Source organism: Phasianus colchicus, chromosome 18 (genome assembly GCF_987193195.1).
Source record: "Phasianus colchicus chromosome 18, bPhaCol1.hap1.1, whole genome shotgun sequence".
In the NCBI taxonomy this organism is placed as follows: Eukaryota; Metazoa; Chordata; class Aves; order Galliformes; family Phasianidae; genus Phasianus; species Phasianus colchicus.
Window position 1 is genome coordinate 1,062,925 of NC_143453.1, and position 24,039 is coordinate 1,086,963.

Consider the following 24,039-nt stretch of genomic DNA (forward strand, 5'->3'; position numbering starts at 1 on the left):
AGCAGGAGTCACACGTCCCTTTGGGAAGGAGAGGAGCAGGGGAAGGCCGGACAGGGGAGGGCTGTGGCAGCGACAGTGATGGGGGGGACGTGGGGGCTGCGCTCTGCTCCCCTGGTTTGCCTTCAGAACCAAAGCACTGGGGGGGCACATCGTGCTGTGAGTGCTCCATCTGTGCTTCCAACCGTTGGCACGGTCAGTGTCCATCCCTCTTGAGTGCTGACGGTGAACATTCGCTTAAAGGAGTCTTGCAAAACACTCTCATTTTTGTTATCGATGGTGTGTTGGATTTTTTTTCCCTTTTCTTTTTCTTATTTCCCCCTCCACTTTTATTTTATTTTATTTTATTTTATTTTATTTTATTTTATTTTATTTTATTTTATTTTATTTTTTTCCCATTTCCATCGACTGCCTCGTTAGCTGTTCTCGCTCCACTCTGGCACCATGCCCACGCCGTGCACCGAGTGGTACTGGTGGGGCGAGAGGGTTCGAGGCACACCATGGGAATAGAGGAACTCTGCGGGCTGCAAGCTGCTGGGGGGGGACTGGATGCTGGTCTGAGGTCCGCACTGCCGCACAATGGGTTGGTGAGAAACCGAGGTCTGGTGCTGGAACATGCTATGGGTGTCTCCTATCTGGGGGGACGTGTGGTTGGCCACACTGCTGAGCCGGGGCATCAGAGGCCCTGAGGTGAAGTGGGCAGAGAAATGCTGGTAGGGTAACCTGTCCATGGGTTGCATGGCAGACACTGTGCAACTGCTGTAGGATGGCACGCTGGGCCACGTGTTACAGCTGATGTCTTCCAGGCTGGGCACGGGGTCCGTGGGGGGAGCAGAGCTGGCGTACATACATGCCTGGCGTTGGGCTGATTCAGTCCTGTACGAAGTGTTCAGTCCCTGTTGCTGGGGGTAACTGGATCTGTAGAAAGGATCCTCTTCCGCTGGTGAAGTTTCCATGTAGGGCTTCTTGTAGGGATGCTCGGTGGTGGAACATTCCTCATCTGCTGGGAGAGAAAACTCCTGTTAGCAAACAACAATGCCATGCCCTCAACTGAACCTCCCTCTCTGCAGGCTGCCAGGACCATCCTCCTTCTACCAAGGGCACAGCCCACGCAAGGCTGAGGCAGACGTGCCCTAACGACCATCTAGCTTCAGTCTCTCTGCTGCAGATGCATCTCCCAGTGCTGTCACATCCCTTCCTTGGGACTGTCCTGAACAGATCGCACTGAAGCAGCTCATCGTGCCTGCTGGGCTGGGGAGGGAGGGATTAGCTGGGAGCTCTGGGAGGAGAAGCAATGCTATAAGATGCAGAAGGGATCTTGAGAAGTATTATTTCTGGTGATACCCCATGACACCAAACTCATCTCTGTTGGCTGCCAGCACATCACAGCACTCTAATAGACATCCCCATTCTCAGAGCTGATGCTGTTAATTAAAAGCTTATACAATTATACACTTCTGTGATAAGTGAAACAATAAAAATTCTACTGTGAGAGCACCAGCTATGACAGAGGTGAGGCAATCAGATTGAACAGCCCCAGCCTTCAGCTGTGCCAAGGGGCACATAAATCCATGCAGGGCTGCGTGCTGGGGCCAAGCAAAATGAAAAAGTGAATTTTTCTCCAAACAAGGCACAGCTTGCAGAGCCCTTTGTTTCCTGCAGCATCTCTGTGCCAACAGCAGGAAGGAGATAAACAATGTAGGTGAAATCACTAGAGGGAGTAAAATGAATAAATGAATATGCACTTATTTATTCATTCACAGGGTCATCAAATGAAATCCAGCTCTGCTGGAATGGATGGCAGAGTTCCCAGGAACAAGAGCTTCACTGAGAGATTTTAAGGTCAGTGAGGAAAGGAAGGGAGAGCTTATTCTGACCCATGTTAGCTTGGTGCTCCTGCTCTAAGAGCAGGATTCCCGGTGCAAGCAGAATATGGCACTCCATCTAAAGGCATAACATTGGAAAGAATACCACCAAGAATTAACCCTTACTACTGTAAGCAGCCATATATTCCTCTTGGAAGCTGCACCCGCTCTGCTTGTAATATAACCCATCACCTCACTCAGGTGCCCGCCCAGTGCAGCCAGCACATATAGGCACCAAAGGGCAGGAGAGCCACATATTGAAACAGCACCTTTGGCACAGCCAAAATGGTACGTGGGTGCAGCAGTGTATCACTGCTCTCACTTCTGATTGGGTTTGTCGTATAGGTGAAGGTGATGAAAGCTGTGAGTCCTGGTTCTGAGCGTGGTCCATCAGAAAAGGAACATCTGCAGTACCAGTCGGAGTGCTAGCTTCTACACACAGCCTAAAAGCTTTGGATCCTTAACCCACCACTGAGTAATAAGAACGCTGGGGTGGAAAAACAATGTCTTGTAAAATGAAGCATTGTTCTGCTAATAAAATTTTCAGCATTAAACCGCATTACTCTGCTGGCATTAGAAGCTGCTGGCTTGGGGTTTGACTGTTTATTTTATTTTATTTTTTTAAGTATGAAGCTCAAAACAGTCAAACCCTGTTTTTCCATTGTGCTGAAGTGTGCCTGACTTACAACCTGAGGTTGCTGATTTTTCCATTGAGCCCAGACGTTCCACTCCCTGCTGCAGCACAGCCAGGCAGGGCTGCAGTCACAGGTCTGCTTCCAGAATGCATTGCAGGTGGAAAGAAGAAAACAAAACCAAACAGCACAAGAGTGGAAGCCCTACAGCTGCCTCTTCTTCTTTATGAGCTCTAGCAAGTTCTCTGCTGTCCTTTCTAGACCCATGCTCACTGATGTCAAATGTGGGAAGGACACGGCTATTCCAGTTCTTAAGGACTTTAAGGGGACTGTACCTACCTCCAAAGAGGATGTTAACAGAGGATCACAGCCCATCTTAAAAGTGCCTGCCTGCCCCCCAGCCCCTCTTCCTACTGCTTTTCCACCTCTCTCACAGTGCTAAAAGAAGAGGCATTTCCATCCTGGGCAGCTCAGAGCCAATGCCATCTGCTCCAGAGCCTGGGCATTGGATCCCCAGCCCACAATCCTCTTCCTGCAGGTTCTCTCACATCTTCAGCAGGGCATAGTGGATAAACACCTGCTCTGCTCTGGCTTTGCTTCTTGATGCTGGTTCCCTAGCAGCCCCCCCTTGTCCTTTTCCTGGTGGCGCACCTCTGGGAGATGCTGACCATTCTCTGTGCTCATTACTGTTCTTGGAAGCCAGGGGTGGCAACCAGCTCTCGTGAGCAGCCCCTTGATACTGCACAAATCTCCAACAGCAGAAGGTTCTGCCAAGCAGGGGAAGCTGCCAGAAGTGGATCCAAGGAAAATGGAGCCTGCAGAATGCGTGGAAACTGGCTCCCTCTTAGATGATCTATCTAATGAAGGAGCTTGAATGAGAGCAAAAGCAGTTCCAAGATTTCCGGTATTTACTACTTCCAGCTGGATTGTAAATACCACACAAATGACTTTTTAAATAGAATTTTCCCAATTCCAGGATTAGACCTATTTGAAATGAAATGCAAACTTGTAAAATCTCTGGACTTCAGGGTACCTAGGGCCCACCTCTTCTCCTGGTGCAAATCCCCTGCAAAAGAGAGCTCCTTTCCAATTCATGACACTCATCTCCCTGGGATAGAGGACAATGAAGAATGGGACCCAAATGTTTCAGTTTCTAAAGCTCTCTCGCGCTTCCCAGACATTACAGTAGGTTCGTCCCAACTTTATGAGGGACAGACAATGGCTGATTATCATTAACGCTGTTGTTTTGCCCATTCTGGTTTCTCATCTGAATCTAACATGAGCGGGAACAGCCAATCACAAGGTACAAAGCCAACGAGGGCTGTCAAAGAAGAAAAGGATGGACTCAACCAAAATGTGCATCCCTAAAGGGCAAGTCATACGTCCTGGGACATGAAACCTAAAATGTGTTGTGGCCGTGGCAGTTATGTTAGCAGTCACACTGCTTGCAGTGGCTGCATTGCACTGCAGGGGAACACAACAGAAAGAGATATGGGGCAGAAAAAAAAAAAAGAAAAAAAACAGCACCAGAAGCTGGAGGCAGCAAATGGCTGGTACTGCCTGCAGAGGCACAGAAAGCATCGCCTGGTGAGGCAGTGGGGTGTCTGCATGAAGCAGCACTGGCCTCGTGAACATATCCTACCTCGGAGGCAGGCTCCTCTGCAGCCCATTGCTCCAGGCTTTGAGCTACATCTGCTGCATCCTCCCAGGCTGCAGACACCTCTGGCTGTGAGGTAGCTCGGGGCTTGACCAACTCATTGCAACTCCTAAAATGCTGGCAGTATGAGAAGGTCATCCTACAGCTGGCTTTTATTCAGCCTTGGTCCTAGAGCTTTTCCAAGAGAAAGAAATCCCATCTCCCCATGATGAGGGAGAAATCAGCTTGGTAAAAGGTCGGCCTACCCTAACAGTGCCTGTTCTTGAGGAAAAAGGAGAAAGACACTGCTGCATCTCCACCAACCTCAGCAGAACAAGAAGAAGATGAGTGATATATACTTTCCCATGGGCAGGGTCACATCCAAGCTGAGTGGATGAACGACACAGTTCTTGCTGGTTGGAGCCGGTGGATTCTGCCGCATCCCTCTTCTCCCTCAGAGTGCCAACATGACAACTTTTATAACCTCCCCTGGGAGAAGCTGTTCCAGTCGCCTCCTGTTCAGCATCACAAGCATCCCAGAAATCTGCCAAGTGGTTGGGATTGTGTAAGGCTGGGAGGGAGCAGAGGTTTAGAGGGATGACTTTTTAGTTCACAGGAAGTCTGAGAGAGAGGATAACACAAGGGAAAACAAGCCCTGATGCCCTAGTTGGGATGTGGGGCTAAAATGAAGGTCAGAAAGCCAGCTGCCTTCTGGCAAGTCCTTTTGGGCTTCTCAAGCACATCAGTGAGACAGGAAGAAATGGAGAAAAACTAGAGAAAAGGCAAAGCTTTAACAGATCTTTGTTGCAACCTAAAAATCCACATCAAGAGATGAGGACACTCCTTAGGAAGACACAGTTGTAGAGTTCATCCATCCATCCCAGAGCAGTCCATGTGAAATGCCATAGGCAATCTCAGTCTGGAGCTAGGATTCAACACAGGACAATCCAAGCCTTCAGGACTGCTATTCCCTAGCATTCAGCATGTTCAAAAAGTGCTTGGAGCAGCAACCTGTCACATCATACTGGGGTCATTCCCAATGCCTTGACCCCGCGTTCCCACCCAGGCACCAGGAATTGCCACATTGGTGCTCTGGGATGTGTCCTTCCTTCCTCACCCAGAAGGGGTTCTGCTCCCTGAGACAGAGGAGCCTTCAGAGATAACATCCCTGCTGCTCTCCCCTAATGCAATTCCATATCAGATCTACAGAGTGAATCCATCTTGACTTGACAGCTAAGAACAACACTGTCAACCACAGAGTGAAATCTTGGTCTCAAGTCACCAAGAAAGGAGAAGTTGAATAAGGTGCCATTTAACTGCTCAAACAGACCCATTCTTTACCAAGCAAAAATGAAGAGTCACCCTCCTGATTAGAAGGGCTCCAAAGAAACACCATGAGATGTCAAAGCTGGATGGAGCAGTATCCAAGAGCCTATCTTAGAAAGCAGGGCTGGTATTTGCTACAGAAGATATAGACACCAACTGGTCTCAAACACAGCCAGATTGCCCTCTGCCCCTAGAAGCACTTATCCATAACCATAGCCTCATGAGAAGGAAATCATCTGCTGGAGACAAATCCTAATCTGACTGAAGAAGATCCAGTGCTTGAGGAGTTGACTGGGACTGCACACACTCCTACCTACACTTTTTCTTCACTGAAAAGACTTATTAAAATATATGCAGAGAGACTGCAGTAGGAAAGCAGGATAAGAGGAAGAGTTTGGTATTTCACTGAAGGAGAAGAGGTTGCAAGAGGAAGATAAATATAATAGACAAGATTATTTCCCCTATTTTAATGCAGACCCTGTTCAGCGCTATAAGAAAGTGCCACGCTCAGCCTGCATTTGAGATGAAACCTTGGATCACATTCTGATTTATCTGAGAAGAATTGCTCATCCCTCAGTTTCTGTTGATGTTGTTGTTGTTTTAATTAATTTCACTTTGCAAAGCGCTGCTTGGCAGCTGACTTTGGCTCTCTGTTTCCCATTAACTTTGTGTTTCTTTCCTTTAAGCCCCATGACTGTTTTCGATTTGCTGCATGCATGGGAGGGGAAAAAGCACAGCAAGGAGAGCAGAGGCTCAGGCTCCTGAGACACACAGCTTGGGGAAGAAGGCGGTGGTATCGGACAGGACGCTGCTTCTCTTTGATTAAAGCATTTGGCGGCTTTGATAAAAGGCCTTAACTGCTTGTGCCACTCAAGCCATCGTGGAGATAATGAGGAGCCGTCGGCCCTACAGACAAGGACGCGCTTGGCCAGTCTCCTGCACTTCTGCAAGGGCCACGCAGGCCAGAAGGGGCTGGGGAGCTTATTATGGGGCAGATAGTCGTCTCTCTTGTGACAATAAGAGGAAGTGAGATAATTGAGGGATTGAGGGAAACCACCCATGGAGACACCACTTAGTGGGAATCCCAAAACTGGAAGGAAACCTCAGATGATTCCTTATCACTTTACAATGTGGAGGCAAATGATGAATTGCCCTGTGGTGCAGGAACATGCAGATTGTCTGAAGGGCCGCTGCCATTTGAGTCAGCTTGTTTTGTTCAGTTTCAGTGGAGGGGAAGAGGAACATCAAAAGCTCAGCTTCCAGGGCACCGAGGCTGGATCTCAAGCTGAGACACCAAGGGCCACGGTGACCTCTTGTCCCACTTCCAACATAGGGCTTAGTGGCAGTCCCACCACGTCCCAGCAGCTTGCACCCATCATTCTGCAGCAGGATGGAAGGAGCAAGGGTGGTACAGCTCACTCAGGCCTCAGAGGACACTCTGGAAGGGCACTGCTTTTCCTTACTCTCTACTTGGCTGCTCTCTTCCCACCACAGCTTGGATATTGGCTGTATGAGAATCAGGGTCACCCCACCAGCTGGAAGACTCAGAAAATTATGCCTCCATTTCTCACTGTTTGGCTCAGCTCCACAACATGAAAATATTAAGATTTCTCAGTGATTTTTGTTTTGCATATATACATGTATGTCCACAGATGTGATGCTACAATACTTGGAGAACTTACCAAGGGTGAGACCTCTATTTCCACTGTCCCATCTGCCAGCACTTCCTGGCATCTGCCACTTTCACCCTGAGTCTGCACTGCACATCCCAGTGCCCTGGGGTTAGGATGCTAAAAATAATGGCATGTGGCTTGCTGATAGGACCCTCCAGGGAAGCAGGAAGATATCTGCTGTAGGAAGAGGCTACTGGGCTGGAGCAGTACATGGTGCAGCCAAATGCTGCAGTGCCTGCTGTCTCCTTTTGGCTTTTCCTTTGCACCAAGTCCAAATCCTGGAGAAAAGTGAACCGGATAGGCAGCCACAACCTCCTGCATATCCCATAACACTCTGCCGTGCAAATTCCCTATTTTTCTCTGAGGGTCTAGGCCTGATCTCATGTTTTTGCTTTCCCAGTCCTGAAACATTTCTGCATCTGGGCACACCCATTGCTCTGGGAGGGGAAGGGAGAGCCTGCAAAGTGCCTGCTCCTCCCTGAGAACAATTATCCCGCTGGTACCCCGGGCTCTTCACGCCAGGACGAGCTGAGCAGTCAGTGTAAAGCACTCACAGTGTGATCCCTCAAGCTCTGTCAAAGCAGGTCAGTCACGCCAGAGGGGAATGAACATGGATATCATGATTTTCAATCCCATGCCCCGCTCATTAGACTGAGCATTTAAGTGGAAATGCTTTCTGCATATGGACAAATGTCTTCCAGCCGTGAGACTTTTAGACAAAAACCACAAAATCCAAGCTGTCAAGGTATCTACATTCAGAGATTAACCCTGTCTGAGGGCTACAGAGTCAGATAAGTCAACTTTATCTCTGGCACCAGCTATCTTGCCAAATGTGGATTCACCATGGGTGGAAGGTGCCAGCAGCTGTTCTCAGCCCAGGGCAGAGGAAAGAATCCAGGCTCCCACTGGTGAGAAGAGTTTTCTAGACCTACTCCATGCTGCTCCCCACTTCCATTGCACAGCACTCAGCCCTTGCCCACCTTCAAGAGGCACCACAAAGCAAGCCAGAGCCTCCCATCCCACAGCAAGAGAGCACTACGAAGTAATGGGCACAGTCATGCTAGGGAAGGGGAAAGTCACAAGAAGCAGTATTGAAGGTCTGACCTTTTCTCTTGGTGCAGTGGTAGATCTGGCTGTGCTCCTGGGAGATTGGGTAGGGGTTGGCAGGTGGCAGCAGGTCCTGGGAGGTGCTTGACACCCCGTTCTCACACTGGTACTGGGAGCCCAGGTTGGAGGAGGTGGAAAGGACCCTGGTCTCACCACTGAAGGGGCTGTGATTGGAGGACACTTTCTGTCTCACTGTGCTCCTGGGAACAACCGGGTACTCTTTACTAAAAGCAAACAAACAAACAAACAAAAAAGAAAAGCAATCAATTAATAAATAGATCAGTGAATTAATAAGTGAAGGCAGCACATTAGCATCATGGTGTTAATGAGACTTTCAGAGAAAGAGACGCCCCTCCCAGGAGACTGCAGCCCCATCACACGTTGTCACTGCAGCATTCTCTCCTCTCTTGCTCTCCTTTTGGTCTCTTTCTCTTTGTATTCTTGCCTCTTCACCACTATTATTTTACACACACATAAGATAGATGTATGAAGTCATAGCAAAATACATAAAATTTATATGTACACAATATGATGGCATTTATGAATCACTTCCGATTTATATAAAATATATGAGCATATATGTAAATAAAAACCTCATTTCTGCCAAGTTGCTTACAGGGAATCAAACTGATGTGAAGCTGGATTAAATATTTAGGTGTACTTTTTCCCTGTGTGGTTGTTGTCCCCATTCCTTTTCCCCAGGCTCCTCCAGCCTGGTTGTCCTGAATGGGGATCTCTGGACCAGAGAACAAGCTCACTCCCAGAGTGCTCAGAGAAATAAAATATCACAAGGAGCCATATGCCTGAGCAGAGCCACTCCAGGAGGGTGAACACTGGTGGAAAGTGTGGTTTGTTTCCTTGTTTTGAAATCTGGTTTGAAGCAGTGGTGCTTCACCAACAGGGGCTCCAAATCCCTCTCCTACAAGTGTGCAATGTTTTAGAGGCATTTCTCCAAGCACACTGGCAACATCTGGCAGGACAAGATTATTCCCACAGGAAAGAGTAGGGGAGCTCAGAGACCAGAGACCTCAGGTGAGGCACTAACCTCCTCTGCTTCTACAATGGCCAGGCATTTGCTGAACCCAAGGACTTGCTGGGCTCAGAGCAGTCTGAACAGGAACCCAGATCACAACACAACTTTCCTCTTTGCAGTCACAATCTCTGCAGCAAGATGGCCTGCAAGGTGCCCTGCTCACCTGCCCAAGGGTGGATCCTCCAATCCCATCTTGAACGGGCTCGCCTGGCCACATATGTATGGAGGAGGAGCCCTGAATCTCCTCTTAGGCCTTTTAGAGAGGACCTATCACAGCAACAACTCAGAACTTATTTACAAAATTTAACAATACCAATTATATAAACCTACTCTCAGCAGGGAGCTTTCATCCAAACCACTGCTGTGGTGACTGCCAGAACCATTAGCAACAGAGCTATTATAGAGGGGAAACTCACCCAGGAGCTCAAAACCAAGTGAATGTGTTTCTCATTGTGCCACAAATATTTTCCAAACCCCAGGCACTGGTGACTTGCCAAGCCTACACCAAAGGTGGGGTTCTTCCCCCACCAGCCCTGCAGTTCCTTCCCACAGCTAACCGACCGTGCAGCTTTTTGCCTAAAAGTGAATTCCAGGCTGTGCATGGTGAACAGAAAGAGAGGTGGGCTGGTAGGAATGTGGGAGGAAATGGGGACTCATTCTTCGGGTGCACAAGGCAGTAATGGGTGCCAGGAGGTGCTGTATGCTTCAGAAAACCTCTTCACCAGTGGGCAGCCAGCACCTATGTTTCCATTGCAGATTATAGCTTTGAGCTGTCTGCTTTTGCCATGCTCCACCTTCACATATGGATCTTCATGGAAACAGTACCAGCACAATGCCCAAAGCTGCCATCCTCACATTTCCCTTCTAAGGAGACAACATGCCCAAAGCTGACTCTGCTCCCTGATCAGAGACTGCTACGTGGACTGACTGATTCGTTCTTCCTCAGCTCCACCTCTCCCAGAAATCATAGAAACATAGAATCATGGAATTGCTCAGGTTGGGAAAGACCTTAGAGATCATCGAGTCCAACCACAACCTGACCATACTACCCCAACAACCCTCCTCTAAATCATGACCCTGAGCACCATGTGCAGATGGTTTTAAAACACATCCAGGGATGGTGACTCAACCACCTCCTTGGGGAGCCTATTCCAGTTATTAACCATCCTTTCTGTAAAGAAGTTTTTTCCTAAATCTCCCCTGGCACAACTTGAGGCCATTTCCCCTCATTCTGTCACCTGTCACCAGCGAGAAGAGACCAACCCCACTCCCTCTGCAATCACCTTTCAGGTATTTGAGGAGAGCAATAAGGTCTCCCCTCAGCCTCCTCTTCCCCAGACTCAGATGACAAAGTCCTCTTTGTTTCCCCAGTGGAGTGCCTATGAGCTGCCACAGAGGAGGGACACACTGTGGGCTGATGTCACACCATGCTGACTGTGACTCTTTTGGAGGACATCAAAGCTGAATGCTGTCACAGTTTCTCCCTTCTTCTGGGGTGGAGGTATTGGATGCCCTTTTGCAGGTGTTTCTTCCAATAACCTCTCACAGGAGTTCACAGGGACCTCCACTTGCATCATGCTCTTGCTGTGCAAAGCATCATATGAACACAGAGAAGCAGCCCTCACCCTGATACTGCTCACCTATAACAGTGCTTTCTCTGTCACTACAGAGAACTAATTGTTTTTTATTAATAAGAGATATTTTCTTTCTCTAAAGGAGCTATGTGCCTTAAGCTGCAATATTTTTACCTAGCAAAGTTGGTGTCAGGGTCCCATACTCCTGTTGAGCACTAGTTCCTTTCCAACTGCTTTTCCCAGGGAAACCACAGCCTCTGTGACTGCCAGAGGAGCATGGTGCTCCATGGCATGGCAGGACATGTGCTGGAAGGAGAGCAGTTGGAAACGCCACATCTCTCTTCCCAGGAGTTAGGACAGGGACTTCTCTTCAGACAGAAATATTTCCATTTCAGTCAAACGCATCGGGTGTTATTTTTGCCCCCAAAATTAACAATTTGAGGAGTGAGAGACAGGAAACTAAATATTAAAAATATTCTCTTCCTTTCGCTTTTTTCCCTACCATCAAAGGCAATTCTCTCTATATTTGTACTCCTCTGTTCCTTACAAGCTCTGAGTTCTAAGAAAGATATTGCTTTGGTGCATTGTAACACTACAGTCATCTTGAAGCGTTTGTACTATTTCCAAGAACACAATACACAGTATGCATGGCTACAACTATAGATTGCCTTTTGGTCTTCAAAAATCCATCTTTTTTTTTTTTTTTTCCCCAGTGAATACCTAAAAGTCACTAATCCCAGAATAGCCAGTTGCAACCCTGTTTAAATCCACAGTTTAATAGAATTAACGGTTTCATTCACTGCTGGCACACAATGCTTGTTGTGTCCAGAATTACTGCTGTCCGAAGAAAATGGCAGAGAAGTTGGAAGGACTGACTACTGTGCAAGACAGGAGGTTGTCTGCATAGTAAGAGATAGATTGCTGTTCCTGAACAAGCATGAGCTTGATTCTATATGGGATCATTAATGGACTACATTTTAGAAGGGGAAAAAAAAAAAAAAATTAGAAGAACAAAAAATTTTTATTTGGGAAAGAATTTACGAGGGAAGGAGATGTCACTGATACACTTTAAGTGAGTTCAAGTTAGTGTTGATGAATGTTTGGTTACCAAAGCTCGTGTATTACGACAGCAGAGGAGGACTGGGAGGAAGCAGGAGTGCTGTGCAGGGCACTGAACGAGCTCTGCCAGGTGAGATTAGCAAACTCCTTCCCACTGTCACACCTCATGGCATCTTCCCCCTTTCCCGGCCAAATGACACCCTCACCAGGACATGAGGTCACTTATGCCACCAATTCGTATCTAGGAAGGATTCAGAGGAGGAAGTTCAAGAAGGTTTTGTAATCTTAGAGTCATAAACCCCTTTGGCCTCTGCACACTAATAAAATCTGTGGAAAATGATAAATGTATATCTTCACAGAACGGCATCCAGTTCACTTTCCTGCTAATCGCTGTGTTGCAAAAGAATAGTGAATTTTCAACATATTTTCATGTGCAGACTTGGAGTTCCCTAATTTATAAGTCAAAACAAAAAGTTAAAAATCCCTCCATACATTCAGTTTATAACTTGGAATCTTCTGTCTTGCAACATCCAGTCGCTAGTGGCCCTAAGCAGGTTCTAGTATGTTCTACTATGGCAACAAAGCAATGGGTACCAGGCTTTTCAGAGCTGTTGTATTAACAGTAACGAGGGCACAAAATAGCCATTAAGTACCAAGTCCCAAAGATCATACAATAAGAGATATTGTATGATCGAAGTCAGGATGAGACATGAGATGGAAGAGGATTTCCCCATGGTTGGTTGCTGCCATGTTTTCATAGTATCCTTTGGAGCCTCTTTGCTCAGCACCGTCTACAACTTCTTTGTGATGACAATTCCTACCCTCAAGGCTGACCTATGGTGTATCAGTGGCCAATACCAGATCCCTCTTCTCTTTTTCTAAAGCATCATAAGATTTAAGTCATCCACTCAGCACTAATGGATGCAGTGATGCAGGATCAGACCCTTATTCCAGATGTGCAAATACAACTCAAAGTTATTTGATTTTGTATTACCCAAGTTACCAATTTTTGTCCTTCCTGCTGAGATTTGAGAGTAGGAAAGAAATGAAAGTAAGCCACACAAGATATAGAGAGGAAGAGAACATAAGTGACTGCAATAAGTATAACATCTCCCAGGAAAAAAAAAAATACCAGCAAACAATTGCCAATTGTCACTGTGCATTCATTTCAGCTTATTTCCAAAACACTGCAATAAAACCAAACCTCTCTCAGGAGACTGTCTGGAGAGACTGAGGTGGATAATCTACAGCGTGAGAGGACTTATAGGGAGGGGGACTACTGAGTACTTCCTTCAGTCTTAGCGCAGATCAAATGAGCTCTCTCTGCATGGGGACTGCAGACTAGTCCCACAGAAAATGATGCCCCGGACTGGATGTCTACTAAAATAAGTCCAAATATCCAGAGAAGTATGGAAGGCTGTTCACAGCAACAGCCTTCACCAACACATCAGACATCCTGACCTTCTCACCAGCATGTAGAGGGGCCCAACGCAGCTGTTTTGGGGGAACATCTGTGTTAGGTACCAATGCCCCTGTCACTCAGGGCAGCACAAAGAGTCCATTGCAACGAACCCAAAGAACCAACAGAGAAATTTCTAGAAATCCAGAGCTCTCATCTTCAGGTAGATGAAAAGCTGAGTGCCACAGACAAATACTGCTGTTCATGTAACAGGAACTCAGGAGAGTAAGGAAAATGGACGTTGTCCAGAGGCAGCATCAGCAGGCATCAGTGCTGGGCAGAACTTCTGCAGGTCAGGTCCTGATGGACAGATCGAGCAGTGGGGGAAATAGCAATACCCTGTGAATATCTCACTTTAAAAGAACGGTAGATATCCTCCAGTGAAATCCACAGTCTTATTCTGGATTTCATCTGAATCTCATCAAATTCTACAGAATGCAGTTCAAGCCTATGGTTTCCACCGGGGTTTTGACCAGGAAACTTTCCTCAGGGACGTTTGTTGGAGGAAAACATCGTCTCTCCAACAGATGTTACAACCCTAAATCTCGCACTGAAAATGCTTCAGACAGTATGTAGCCCTTGGGAGATTTCAGTGATGGAAGATGGGAAATGAAAGTGGATGTAAAGATGCAAGGAGAAGATGCGAGGAGAGCGAGGTTGTCTGTGGTGGACTGAGTCCTACTTGCAGGAGACAGAACAGGGCCCATCAGTCCAACACGATATCAGCAAGTTGGGGTACATCACATTTTTAGAGCCTAGAGGCTCATCCATTTACTCTACAGGCAAGCAAAAATGCACCATCTTCTCTACTGTACCAGTTCTGAATCATGGCACTGTTTGTATATTCTATGAGTCTGGCCCAGTTTCTGTTCTCAGTTACACCAGGAAATATTTGGAATAGCTCCAAAGATTACTGTCGACTGATGCCAAAGGAAGCAAGCTACGGCTCGAGGTCCTTGATGGAGAAAAGCCATCCATAGCACTGAGCCACATCTGTGAATCACACTGCCGCTTTGCCCTTCGCTGAGCGCATCGCAATGGGTCTCACTTAGAAAAGGCCTAGGGCAGCCACCACAGGAGCTGAGAGCCACCCTTCCACGTCACTGTCTTTCCACTCAAAAGCTTTCCCAATGAGGAGCTTCAAGGACTAATTGCAGCAACTTCAATGAGCAAGGGGCTGAGATTTCCAGGAGCTCTTCAGCACCCATAGAAATCACAGCAGACAATAGGAGTTGCAAATGATCAGCAAAGTTGGCTAGAGGATTTGAACAGAATTGCTCTGTCACAGAGCCCTAGCCCCAGACACACAGACACTGCTCCCCCCTCTGTCTCTTGGCAATAACAGATTAAAAAGATAAATAAAAGCCATGACTTGTATGCAATCTCCCAACTCATTCTGTAGCCACGGTCTATTAGTACAGCTCCTCTGACTGTCACGCATGGAGAATTGTTAAGGGTGAAGCCCTACACTGGCATCTGCAATGCAGACCTCATCATCTCGGAGGATTTCTGCTATGCATTTTGCTCTTTCTCCCTGCACCAAATTCCCCTTGGCACAGGCAGACTAGCCAGAAGGGATTTCTGCAGTACAGCAACAGATCTGAAAGAACTAGTTCGCCTGATATTCCCAGCACCACAACCACGTGGTTCTATTCACCTGATTTATGCCTTTCAATTGCAGCATGACCACAGGATGCAGATGTAGTATAACATATTCCCTATGCATTTTCCTGTAGTATGTTTTTTTTGTTTTGTTTTGTTTTTGTCTTAGTTTGGTTTGATTTTTTTCCTAAAATAATCAAGAAAGCAAAAAAACCTGACCTCATGCTTGGAAAAAAATTGAGAGTTAAAAAAAGCATGTAGTCCCAGAGCACTTATCCCATCAGAGAAACTGCTATGGGATCACATTTGCCTCAGGAAAGAAAGGAGGGAAGTGAACTTGTGTCAGGAGTCTGTTTGCACTGGAATTGGGATCTCTCTGAAGCTCCAGGCTATTTGTTCTGAACGAAATCATTTACTGCTGAAAGGCTCAATGACACTCCTGAATGAAGTTTTCTACCTACACTGACTTATTAACTTTTCTTTTGGGAAACCGGAGGGGGAAAAATCACCACAGAGGTCTTGCAAAGAGGAGCCACAGAGAGGGCTGGGCTCACACACATCCACGTCCGCCCCACAGAACGCCCACTCCTGGGGGGCTCAGGACAACGTGCTGCTCTTTCTTGGCCACAGTGCGGATGGGGATGGAGGGAGAGCCCTCAACAAGACACCTGAGACCTTGCTCTGAGCTCACACTTGGCTCTCAAAGTTGTCTTCCTTCCCCACTTTGGCTTCCTCCCCCCACCCCCTGCCGTCTGCCAAAGGGAGGTGTTCAGCAGAGGGATCGCCATCACTGAGAGCTGCTATACGCCACTGCAAGACCTGAGCTGAGCAAAATAATGTTGGACCCAGCAAGCGGGCTTTTGTCCTGTGCTCACATCTGCTGACAGGCACAACTCTTCAGGTCCAGGTGGACTCTTCTCTCATAACTCCAGCTATTGAAAGGCAGACGTTTACTCTAAGCACATTGTCCAGACTACAGGCAAGGCAGGAAGGGTTCCTCAGCCCAACCTACACTCATATCACACATGACACTCATGTCACCACCTTCTCAAAAGCAGTTCTGCTCTCTGGAAGCCACTTTTGCACAGAGGGAGCCCAGAAACCAGCCAGGTGTTTCTGCTTCTGGGTGGTGTCTGCAGCCGCTTGCTGCCACCAGGTCCGTGCCCCAAGGGACACAGTAGGATCAGTGCTGGGAGCACATCTCAGGGCTCGGGCCTCTCTCCAGCACTGCCCCAAGACATGCAGATGATGGGGGTGAGAAGGGAAACACTCCAACCATGGCTGGAATGGCTTTCCTCAAACCCACAGTGCTCTGAGCTCACACAACCCTGCTGGCAGGGTTCTCAGCTCTGCTCTCGGCTCTGAAATGTCCCTCTGCACTGGAAGCTAGGACACAGTTAAGAAAACAAAGGTGCTTAGGCTTTCCTCAGCATGAAAAATTCATTCCCTCCATGGCTACACCCCCTAATGAGATGATCAGTGACCTGATGAATGTCAGGTCACCGGTTCCCAGTACTAAAGGCTGTGCACTGTTTTGTAAAAGCATGTTTTTTTTCCAGCTACCTTCTTTTCCCTGTAATGAAGAAACTGCCCTAAAAGTACGTTCTCTGAGAGCACACGCAGCCATCACTTCCCCAAAGCAGATGTACCAACATCTGCCAGCCAGTGGAGAAAACAGCCTCACTACACGTGTGTATACACACATACATTGTATTTAAATATATATTTATATATGAAACATAAAACCACAAATGTAGATTAAACTTCTCTAACATACCCAGTCCTGAATGGTTATTTATCTCATATATACATCACCTACATGTTTTGATATATTAATACATTTTTTTATGAGTTGTGATACATAAGAAGCCCACAAATGTGAGTTCTTATTTGTCTGTATTTACAACCCTGGATGGGTCTTCATCATAATATAATAACCCAACCCTGCTTTCTTGTTAAAAAAATGACATCTTTCTAAGGGTACAAAACTCTTTCCATGTAATCTGTACAGAGGATAAGTTATTAAGGAAGCAAGCATTAGAAATTATCCTATAAAATCAAGATATGGATTTTAACCCTTTCCACCATGTCAGGTCTGAGCATGTGTGTTTATTCCAAGTTCTTCTGTTCTCTGCATCAGAGTATGACCACAGGCCCCACAGAAAAATGCCAAGCCATTTTTAGCACAAGCTCAGCATGGCTAGGTGCCATGCTCTTCATATGTCATGAAGCCCTTCTAATAGTCCTCACTGTTTTGCCTCCTCCCTCCCCCCTCCAAAAACCCCACAATGAATGTAAACCTTCAAATCTTCCCATTGGCCATAATGAAAGGGTAGTTTAGCAGCAAAAAAAAAAAAAAAAAAAAGGTGCCGGGACATCACTACTCAAGTTCCAGTAAAGGTTGGCAGGCTGGCACCAGGGGAGTAAAGCTATTTCAACTGGCAGTGCATCCCCAAAATAATAAATAAATAAATAAATATTGAGACATTGTGCCAATAGGATCTGTGTGAAGGGGGGGCAGCAGGCAACACCAGGCACATTCAGGGATGGCTTAGAATGAGAAGAGTAAGTGCTTTATATATATATATATATATATATATATATATATATATATATACACACAGGCTTTTTCTGATCTGAGCCTGAGAATGGTTGTACGCAAGCATACATTTGCCCACTCCATTTGGGTAAGGTTATGGTTGTATTGAATAAAGTTCTGGATTTGCAGGATTACAGGCATCATTTGGTGCCCACCTTTTGCTGTAAGATCTATGGGTCACGCAACTGTAAGACTCGTGGATCTGCATAAACATCAGCTCCCAAGGCAGCAGCAACCACTTACAGCCTGGAGGGATCAGCTCCAGGTTCCTGGGCAGCCCATGGGTGGATGCTTCCAGAAGGCATGGGCCTCTACAGCTCTCTGCTCAAAGCCAGCTTCACTGCTCCCAAAGAATAAGGGATCTAAAACACTCCTATCTCCTGGATGGAAAATACTGAGCTTCTACATCTGTCTTAGGTGTAATCACGGGTATGGCAAAGTTCCTGCAAAACATTTGCACCAGGAAGTAACTTGACACATGTATGAAGTTCCAAGTCAAGTGAAAGGCATGAAGTTAATTACCAGCAGAGCCTGACATTTAGAAAAGGACTTTAAACAGGATTTTTAAACAGGATTTAGGCATAAGTTTCAGCCTACTTATTTACATCCAAAACGGAGATCCAAAAAGACCTCTTCAGCCACCTGGCCCTGGAGATCCCAACATTTCCTAACACCTTCCTGTTTCACCCTGAAGTTACCTTATCTATATCCCTGCTTTGAGAACCCAAGACTGACCAGGAAAACACATCCTTCCTGCCTAAGACCCTCTGAGAAACCAACACAATGCACCAAGTCTCCAGGAGCATCTGGAGAACACTTAACAAAACTGCTCTCAGAACAGAGTTGAGGCCTTTGGCTCTACAGCACTGCCAGCCGGGGAGAAGATATCCTCCAACTCTTCTGCAATAGCTCTGTATCCCCATGGCCACAAACCCTGCCTCTGCAACCCAAGCATTAAAACCGGAGTGGAAAGTTGTGGATGTTGGCCTCATGTTGGAAAGGTATTTCACCGACTTGATGTAAAAGGCACAAGAAGATGCCAGGGAAGGGACTGTCACCACATCCTTGTTCGCCAACCCACCAGTGACAAAGCAGAGCCCAGAGCTCTCATGGGGCTGGGGATCCCCATGATGGAGGCATGCATTACCTCTGCATCCTGGACATCCTGTGGAGCTCCATGTCATCGCTGCCGCGGAAACCTTTTGCAAAGGGGTTGTTCTCAATCTTCAACTGAGTGATCTGAAAGAGAAGAGCAATGGGTTCATTGCAAGTCCAAGGCACGGCCAGGGAGAGAGGGGATGCTGTTTATTATACCCAGGCCAGTAAAGATAGTGGGGGAAAGACACTTTTGGGAACTCAAGTCATCCTTCAGCTCAGGCTCTGAGCACTCCATATGGGGCTTCCTCCAGCTCTCTCGACTGGAAAAATATCTCCTGTCAACTGCCTTTCACTTCCCTCAGGCTTGTCCCATACCTAACACACACAATTCTCACTGGAGGAAAGCTGCTTTCTGAAAGTTCCATACTGTCTTTTTACAGCTGAGATAGAAAGGGCTGCACTGAGCAGAGGGCTGGTGATGAAGGTGGCATTACCCAAACAAATTTCACTGACACCAACAGATATTATCTCAGCTGTGCATAACCATAACCAAAAACTCTCAAATTCTAGAGCCCACTCAGCCAAGGCTCACCCTGTCTAGTTACCCTGTCTGGTAGCAAGCAGCTACTCGCACTCTGGGAGCACTGCAGTTGACATGCTTCCCCACCCAGATGCACACTTGCAGCAACAGATTAGGAATATTTATCTCCTAATTAATTATAGAACAAATTAAGGAGATTGCTTTGCTCTCCTAGTTGGCTACTTTGAGAGTCTGAAGTTAGCTTCCTCAATCACCTAACTTCAGTCCTCCTGCAACATCAAACTTAAACATTTAAAGCATCACCTACAGAGAGTGTCCCTTAATCCAGATCAGCTCTGTTGCTCACAGAGATGCAGTCCTCTCCTTCTGATACCTCCTCTGAGGATGTAGGCAAGGATATGGGTTTTCTTACCCTCAGGCTGATGTTAAAGCAGATATCACCTGTCGGCCAGCAACACTCCCCTCCACACTGCTAATCTTGTATGAGCTCTCATTGCTGTGCCACATTTGCCTCAAGTGCTTTGGTGGCTCTGCAGAGCAGAGCTGATCAGGTGTGCACTGCCCTGAAAGCCAGCCTGCACAGCTGCTCCTCAAGAGCTGGCATGGCAAAGCGAAGGCAGCATGAGTTTTGGCTTGCTTGACAGAAACACAGCCATAAACTCACTGCTGTATGAAACAAATCTGTCTGCAGCCGGAGTCAGCAACCTGGGAGCACCAGCCTTGCAGGGAGAGGAGAGGGCCAGCCTCTGTGCAAAGCTCCATACCAACCTTCAGCTTATGTTATATCAAATACATAGGCAGCAAAGGCTGCAGTTTCCCTTCTTCCCTTTCTCCGTCACTGCCAGGCAGTCCAAGCGCAGGGCCAGAAGCAAGGAGAGCCCTGTGCCTGGAGCAGTTTCATGCGCTCAACGTCCTTCCTTCGCACTGCCGGTGGGCCAAAGGGAAGGGAAGAGCTTGAGATTGATGGCGGGAGAACAGAGAGAGGTTCATGCTCACCAAGCCGAGCACACACAACTGGACCCATCTCTTTGCCAAAATTCAAAGAGAGAAATCTGGCCCGCCCAGTGTCAATAGCAAGCCCCGCCAGGTGTCTGCACGACCAGCTCATTTTGTTTTTTCTCATCGTATAGCATATTTTTTCCAAAGGCTAGTTGTTTACTTGACTTTTTTTTGCCTAATTTGGTCCCAAATCACACACAGCCCCCATCACCCACGTACACACATCCCCACAGGCACTCCCATTAAGTCAGGACCTAATTCACCACATAAACAGGCACTGCTTTTTTTTTTTGTCACACATTTCAAATTTCAAAGCAGAGGCTGAACAAACAACCCATTTGGACCAATCTGCCATTTGAGCTGTTGTCTAGCAGTAAAGCAGTGATATATTTTATAATTAAAAGCCCCAAACTGTTAGAAAACAGCTGTGTATGTTGCAACGTAACTGCCTATCAGTTTCCACCGCTGAGGTGGTGGCACTTCTGTAGTGAATAATAGGCATTATTCAACTTGTGGAAGGTTCCATTTAATCTGCATTCTGAAATGCACTAAATGTACGGGTTGTCCTCACTTGCCGAACCCAATGGCAATATTTGCTTGCATAAGAGAAGTCCTTCATGGAGTGAGGATTTACAGTATTGGCACCAGCACACAACCGTACAAAGGCGCGGATTCATCCCAACCTAACCGAAGGCTCTTTAACCAAGGCGCCTGCACAGAGGACCTCAGCTCCCAGTGTTCCTGCTGGAATCAAGGGAGGAGATGGGGAGTGCTGGAGGGCAGGCGGGCTCCGGGGTGGGCAACAATTCCCAAATTCACTCTGCTCACTGAAGAAGGAGACACCAACATGAGAGCCCTTTAGTTAAGCATCTTGGCTAACTGCTCTTTTTGACAAATCAAGCCTTCAGTCCCCCAGAGAATGTTGGCAAAATATCATACAAGACCTCCATCTTGCAAAAACATTGCTTTACTAGTAGAGAAACCTCTTAACTCTCTTTAGGAATGCTTCAAAACAATGGGATGAATGTATGTGTTGATAGCAGAAAGCCCCAAGTAGATCACCTGGAACTGCAAACACCCTAAAACAGAGGATCAGCTGTGCTGGAGGGATCTAAGAGCTCTGGGGTACAGAAGATTCTAAGTTAGGTCTGAGCTCAGTAGTGGACAGCCTTCAGATGGGTTTTCAACTGGTTCTTTGGATAACACTTCGGGGCATCAGCCCTAGCTGTCTAAGACAGTTTTAGGAAAAAAAAAAAAAAAAAAAAAAAAGGGCAATAAATTAGAAAATAGAGAGCAAGCTGGTGAGCATCTGCTTTAGAAAACAGCCTCTGGAAGGTATTTTTTTTGGCTGCTTTTTGTCTGAGTTCAAAACTATTCAGAAGTGGAAAAGCAAACAAATGGGTGGAAATTGCCTTCTTCTGGATCGGCTTTGCCACAGCAAAACTCTGTTTAATTGACTGTAATTCGTTGGGGGTGGGGACAAAAAAGCTGTCAGAAAGTCAAATGACAGTGACATCATTTTAAAATAAATAAATAAATAAATGCCACGTCCCACAAGGTCATTAAGATGGAACGCTTGGGGCTAAATCACAGCACAGATTCAACAAAAACATGGAACTTTGTTTATTGATTTGTTACTAGAAGAAACTGATGGCAAAGTTATGTTTTAGCCACTGATTGCTGGTGCTGCTGCAGACCCCTCAGTGACAAGCGCTTTTCCAGTGCAGCCTTCCCAATCTGCACTTCTCAGTGCCTGTCTGACCTATGGGTTCATCTTCACTTTAACGGGAAGCGACAGTTCCCAATGAAATCTCAGCGCCGCTCCTCTGCGCCTTTCTCTGGGCTAACTGACCACAGAGCACGTCTGCTGAGACATTTCCAACGGCATCTCTCACTCCAGCAAGATAAAATTGAGCTTTGCATCTAGTTAGGTGGAAGAAATACACTGTCTTTGCATTTTTCGTTCTTGCCCAGCCTTGTATTTACACATGTTTGTGTCTCCAGATTCACAAGCAGCCAGGGTCAAACTATCACTCTGTATTGATAAGGTTTCTCTCCATTATTTCTAACCGCTAAACTTTGTTAGGGCTGAGATGTTCCACAACAGCAGTTTGTTCTGGTCTCCTTTCTATTTACATTCTTTTCCTATCAATCAAACCAGTCCTACATTTTTTGAGCACCATAGCCAAAGGGAAATACACCGCTCTGACTCTCTGGAGGCTATTCCAAAGCCATCCCAAGGCTGGGCATTTTGGAAAATCCCCACAGGTGCTGGGAGTAACCAGGAGACTGGGCTTTAGGCTTGAAAGCACAGAGCCTTTTTCTTCTGTGCTGTCACGTACCCCAGGTGGGAACCAAGTCAGAGTGGTGGAGGAAGCCAAACCAGAGTGGTGTGAAGGGAAGGACTAGATGAAGACAAGGTGGCTGCTGAGGCTGTGTGCATCTGGCTGGGGCAGGCAGAGCAGCTGGATGGGGAAAGGGGACTCAGAGCCCAAGGTAAAGGCTGGCAGAGGGGAGAGAATGTTGAACCCAAAGGGCAGTGAAGGAAATGGGAGGGACTGTGAGCCAGTGACTGGTCAGAGCTACTGGTATGAGACAGAGGGGCCCATTGAGGAGGCTGTTGGCTGAACTGGGAGGCAAGGACAGAAGAGGAGACAGACCCTGCACAGTGCTTGGGTGGGGAGGAGGTAGGTCAGGAGATGGGAGAGGGTGAGAGTGGGGAGAGCTGTGGTGCCCAGAGGCCCCTCAGAGAGAGAAGGAACAAGCTCAAGGGCCCCAGGCAGAGCAGGGACGGGCTGGGGGACAGGGCTGGGCCCAGCCCCTACACTGAGGCACTCTATGGGATATCAGCTGAACCACGTATCCATGGTCTCCAGCATCCTGAAGAGATGGATGTAGTTCCCTGCAATCCAACCAGGAGATCCAATCTCTGAAATAAAGCATCCTGAGCCCCAGAGCTGCCCTCCTCAAAAGAAGAGAGAGCCTTCCCTTGTTGTCCACATCACTGTGGTGCCTGCAGCATCCCAGCTAGTGCTGATGTTACCCGAAAGGAATTTGGGCTACTGAGAATGATGAATAACTTGGGGGGAAAAAAATCAGCATAAAACCGGATATCCTGAGGGAGGGAAAACTAATATAAAGCCCAAGTCCAGCTAACAGGGAAAGTAGGTTGTAAAAATTAATGAGAATAATTGTTGTGAATTCTTGCTTTTGAAAGAACCCTCAAGAGAGCAGAACCTTAATTATTTCTGTCTATTAGGGTTCATTTCCTGGTCCTAAGTAGAGAGCTAGTACCTAATAACCAGTAACACAATGATTTAAGCTACAGAAAAACGGTACTTAACTGTAGGGGAAGTTAATATTTGGGAATCAACCTGATTGCAAGCACCCATTGTGTAAATGGCAAGGAAATGAAATGCGCATGTGACCTATTTTAACACCTCAATATTTCTGGGGTCTTTTTTCAGGGCTGCAGTGACAGGGGAGGTGGCCGACCCAGCTGCTGACAAGTCCACTGAAAACATTACAAAAGCGTTCTTCGTAGCTGAGCCTTCCTTTTGGGGAGCAGGCTGGGGAGAGGGAGAGCCCAGTGGGCTTAAATATCTTTGCAGGCTGCCTAAAATATCAGGGGAAATAAGCACAAGCCCTGTATTGGGATTGCAGCTGTGCTCTTGAAATGAACAGACTGATCCGCAATCAGACAGGTATTTCTGTAAGCTGTGTAAGCATCAACTCGAATGCAGTTATGGATGAGTCATACAATTAATATTACATACCACAACATCATGCAAGTATAACATAGTTTTTGAAAGCACACACGTGTAGATTAGTGTGTGCAC

General features: G+C 46.9%; 1 protein-coding gene across 11 annotated transcripts in view; it reads right to left on the reverse strand.

Moving 5' to 3' along the window:
• Positions 1 to 370: 370 nt before the first annotated feature.
• Positions 371 to 24,039, reverse strand: part of TBX5 (T-box transcription factor 5) — a 39,596-nt gene continuing 15,927 nt past the window's right edge. For all 11 annotated transcript variants that reach the window (XM_090152672.1, XM_090152671.1, XM_090152664.1 and 8 more), the window contains 3 exons: positions 18,710 to 18,801; positions 8,234 to 8,460; positions 371 to 997 (listed from right to left, as the gene is read on the reverse strand). In XM_090152672.1, the coding sequence (XP_090008798.1) occupies positions 414 to 997; positions 8,234 to 8,460; positions 18,710 to 18,801 (903 nt within the window). In that variant the 3' untranslated portion in view covers positions 371 to 413. The remainder of the gene's footprint in view (positions 998 to 8,233; positions 8,461 to 18,709; positions 18,802 to 24,039) is intronic.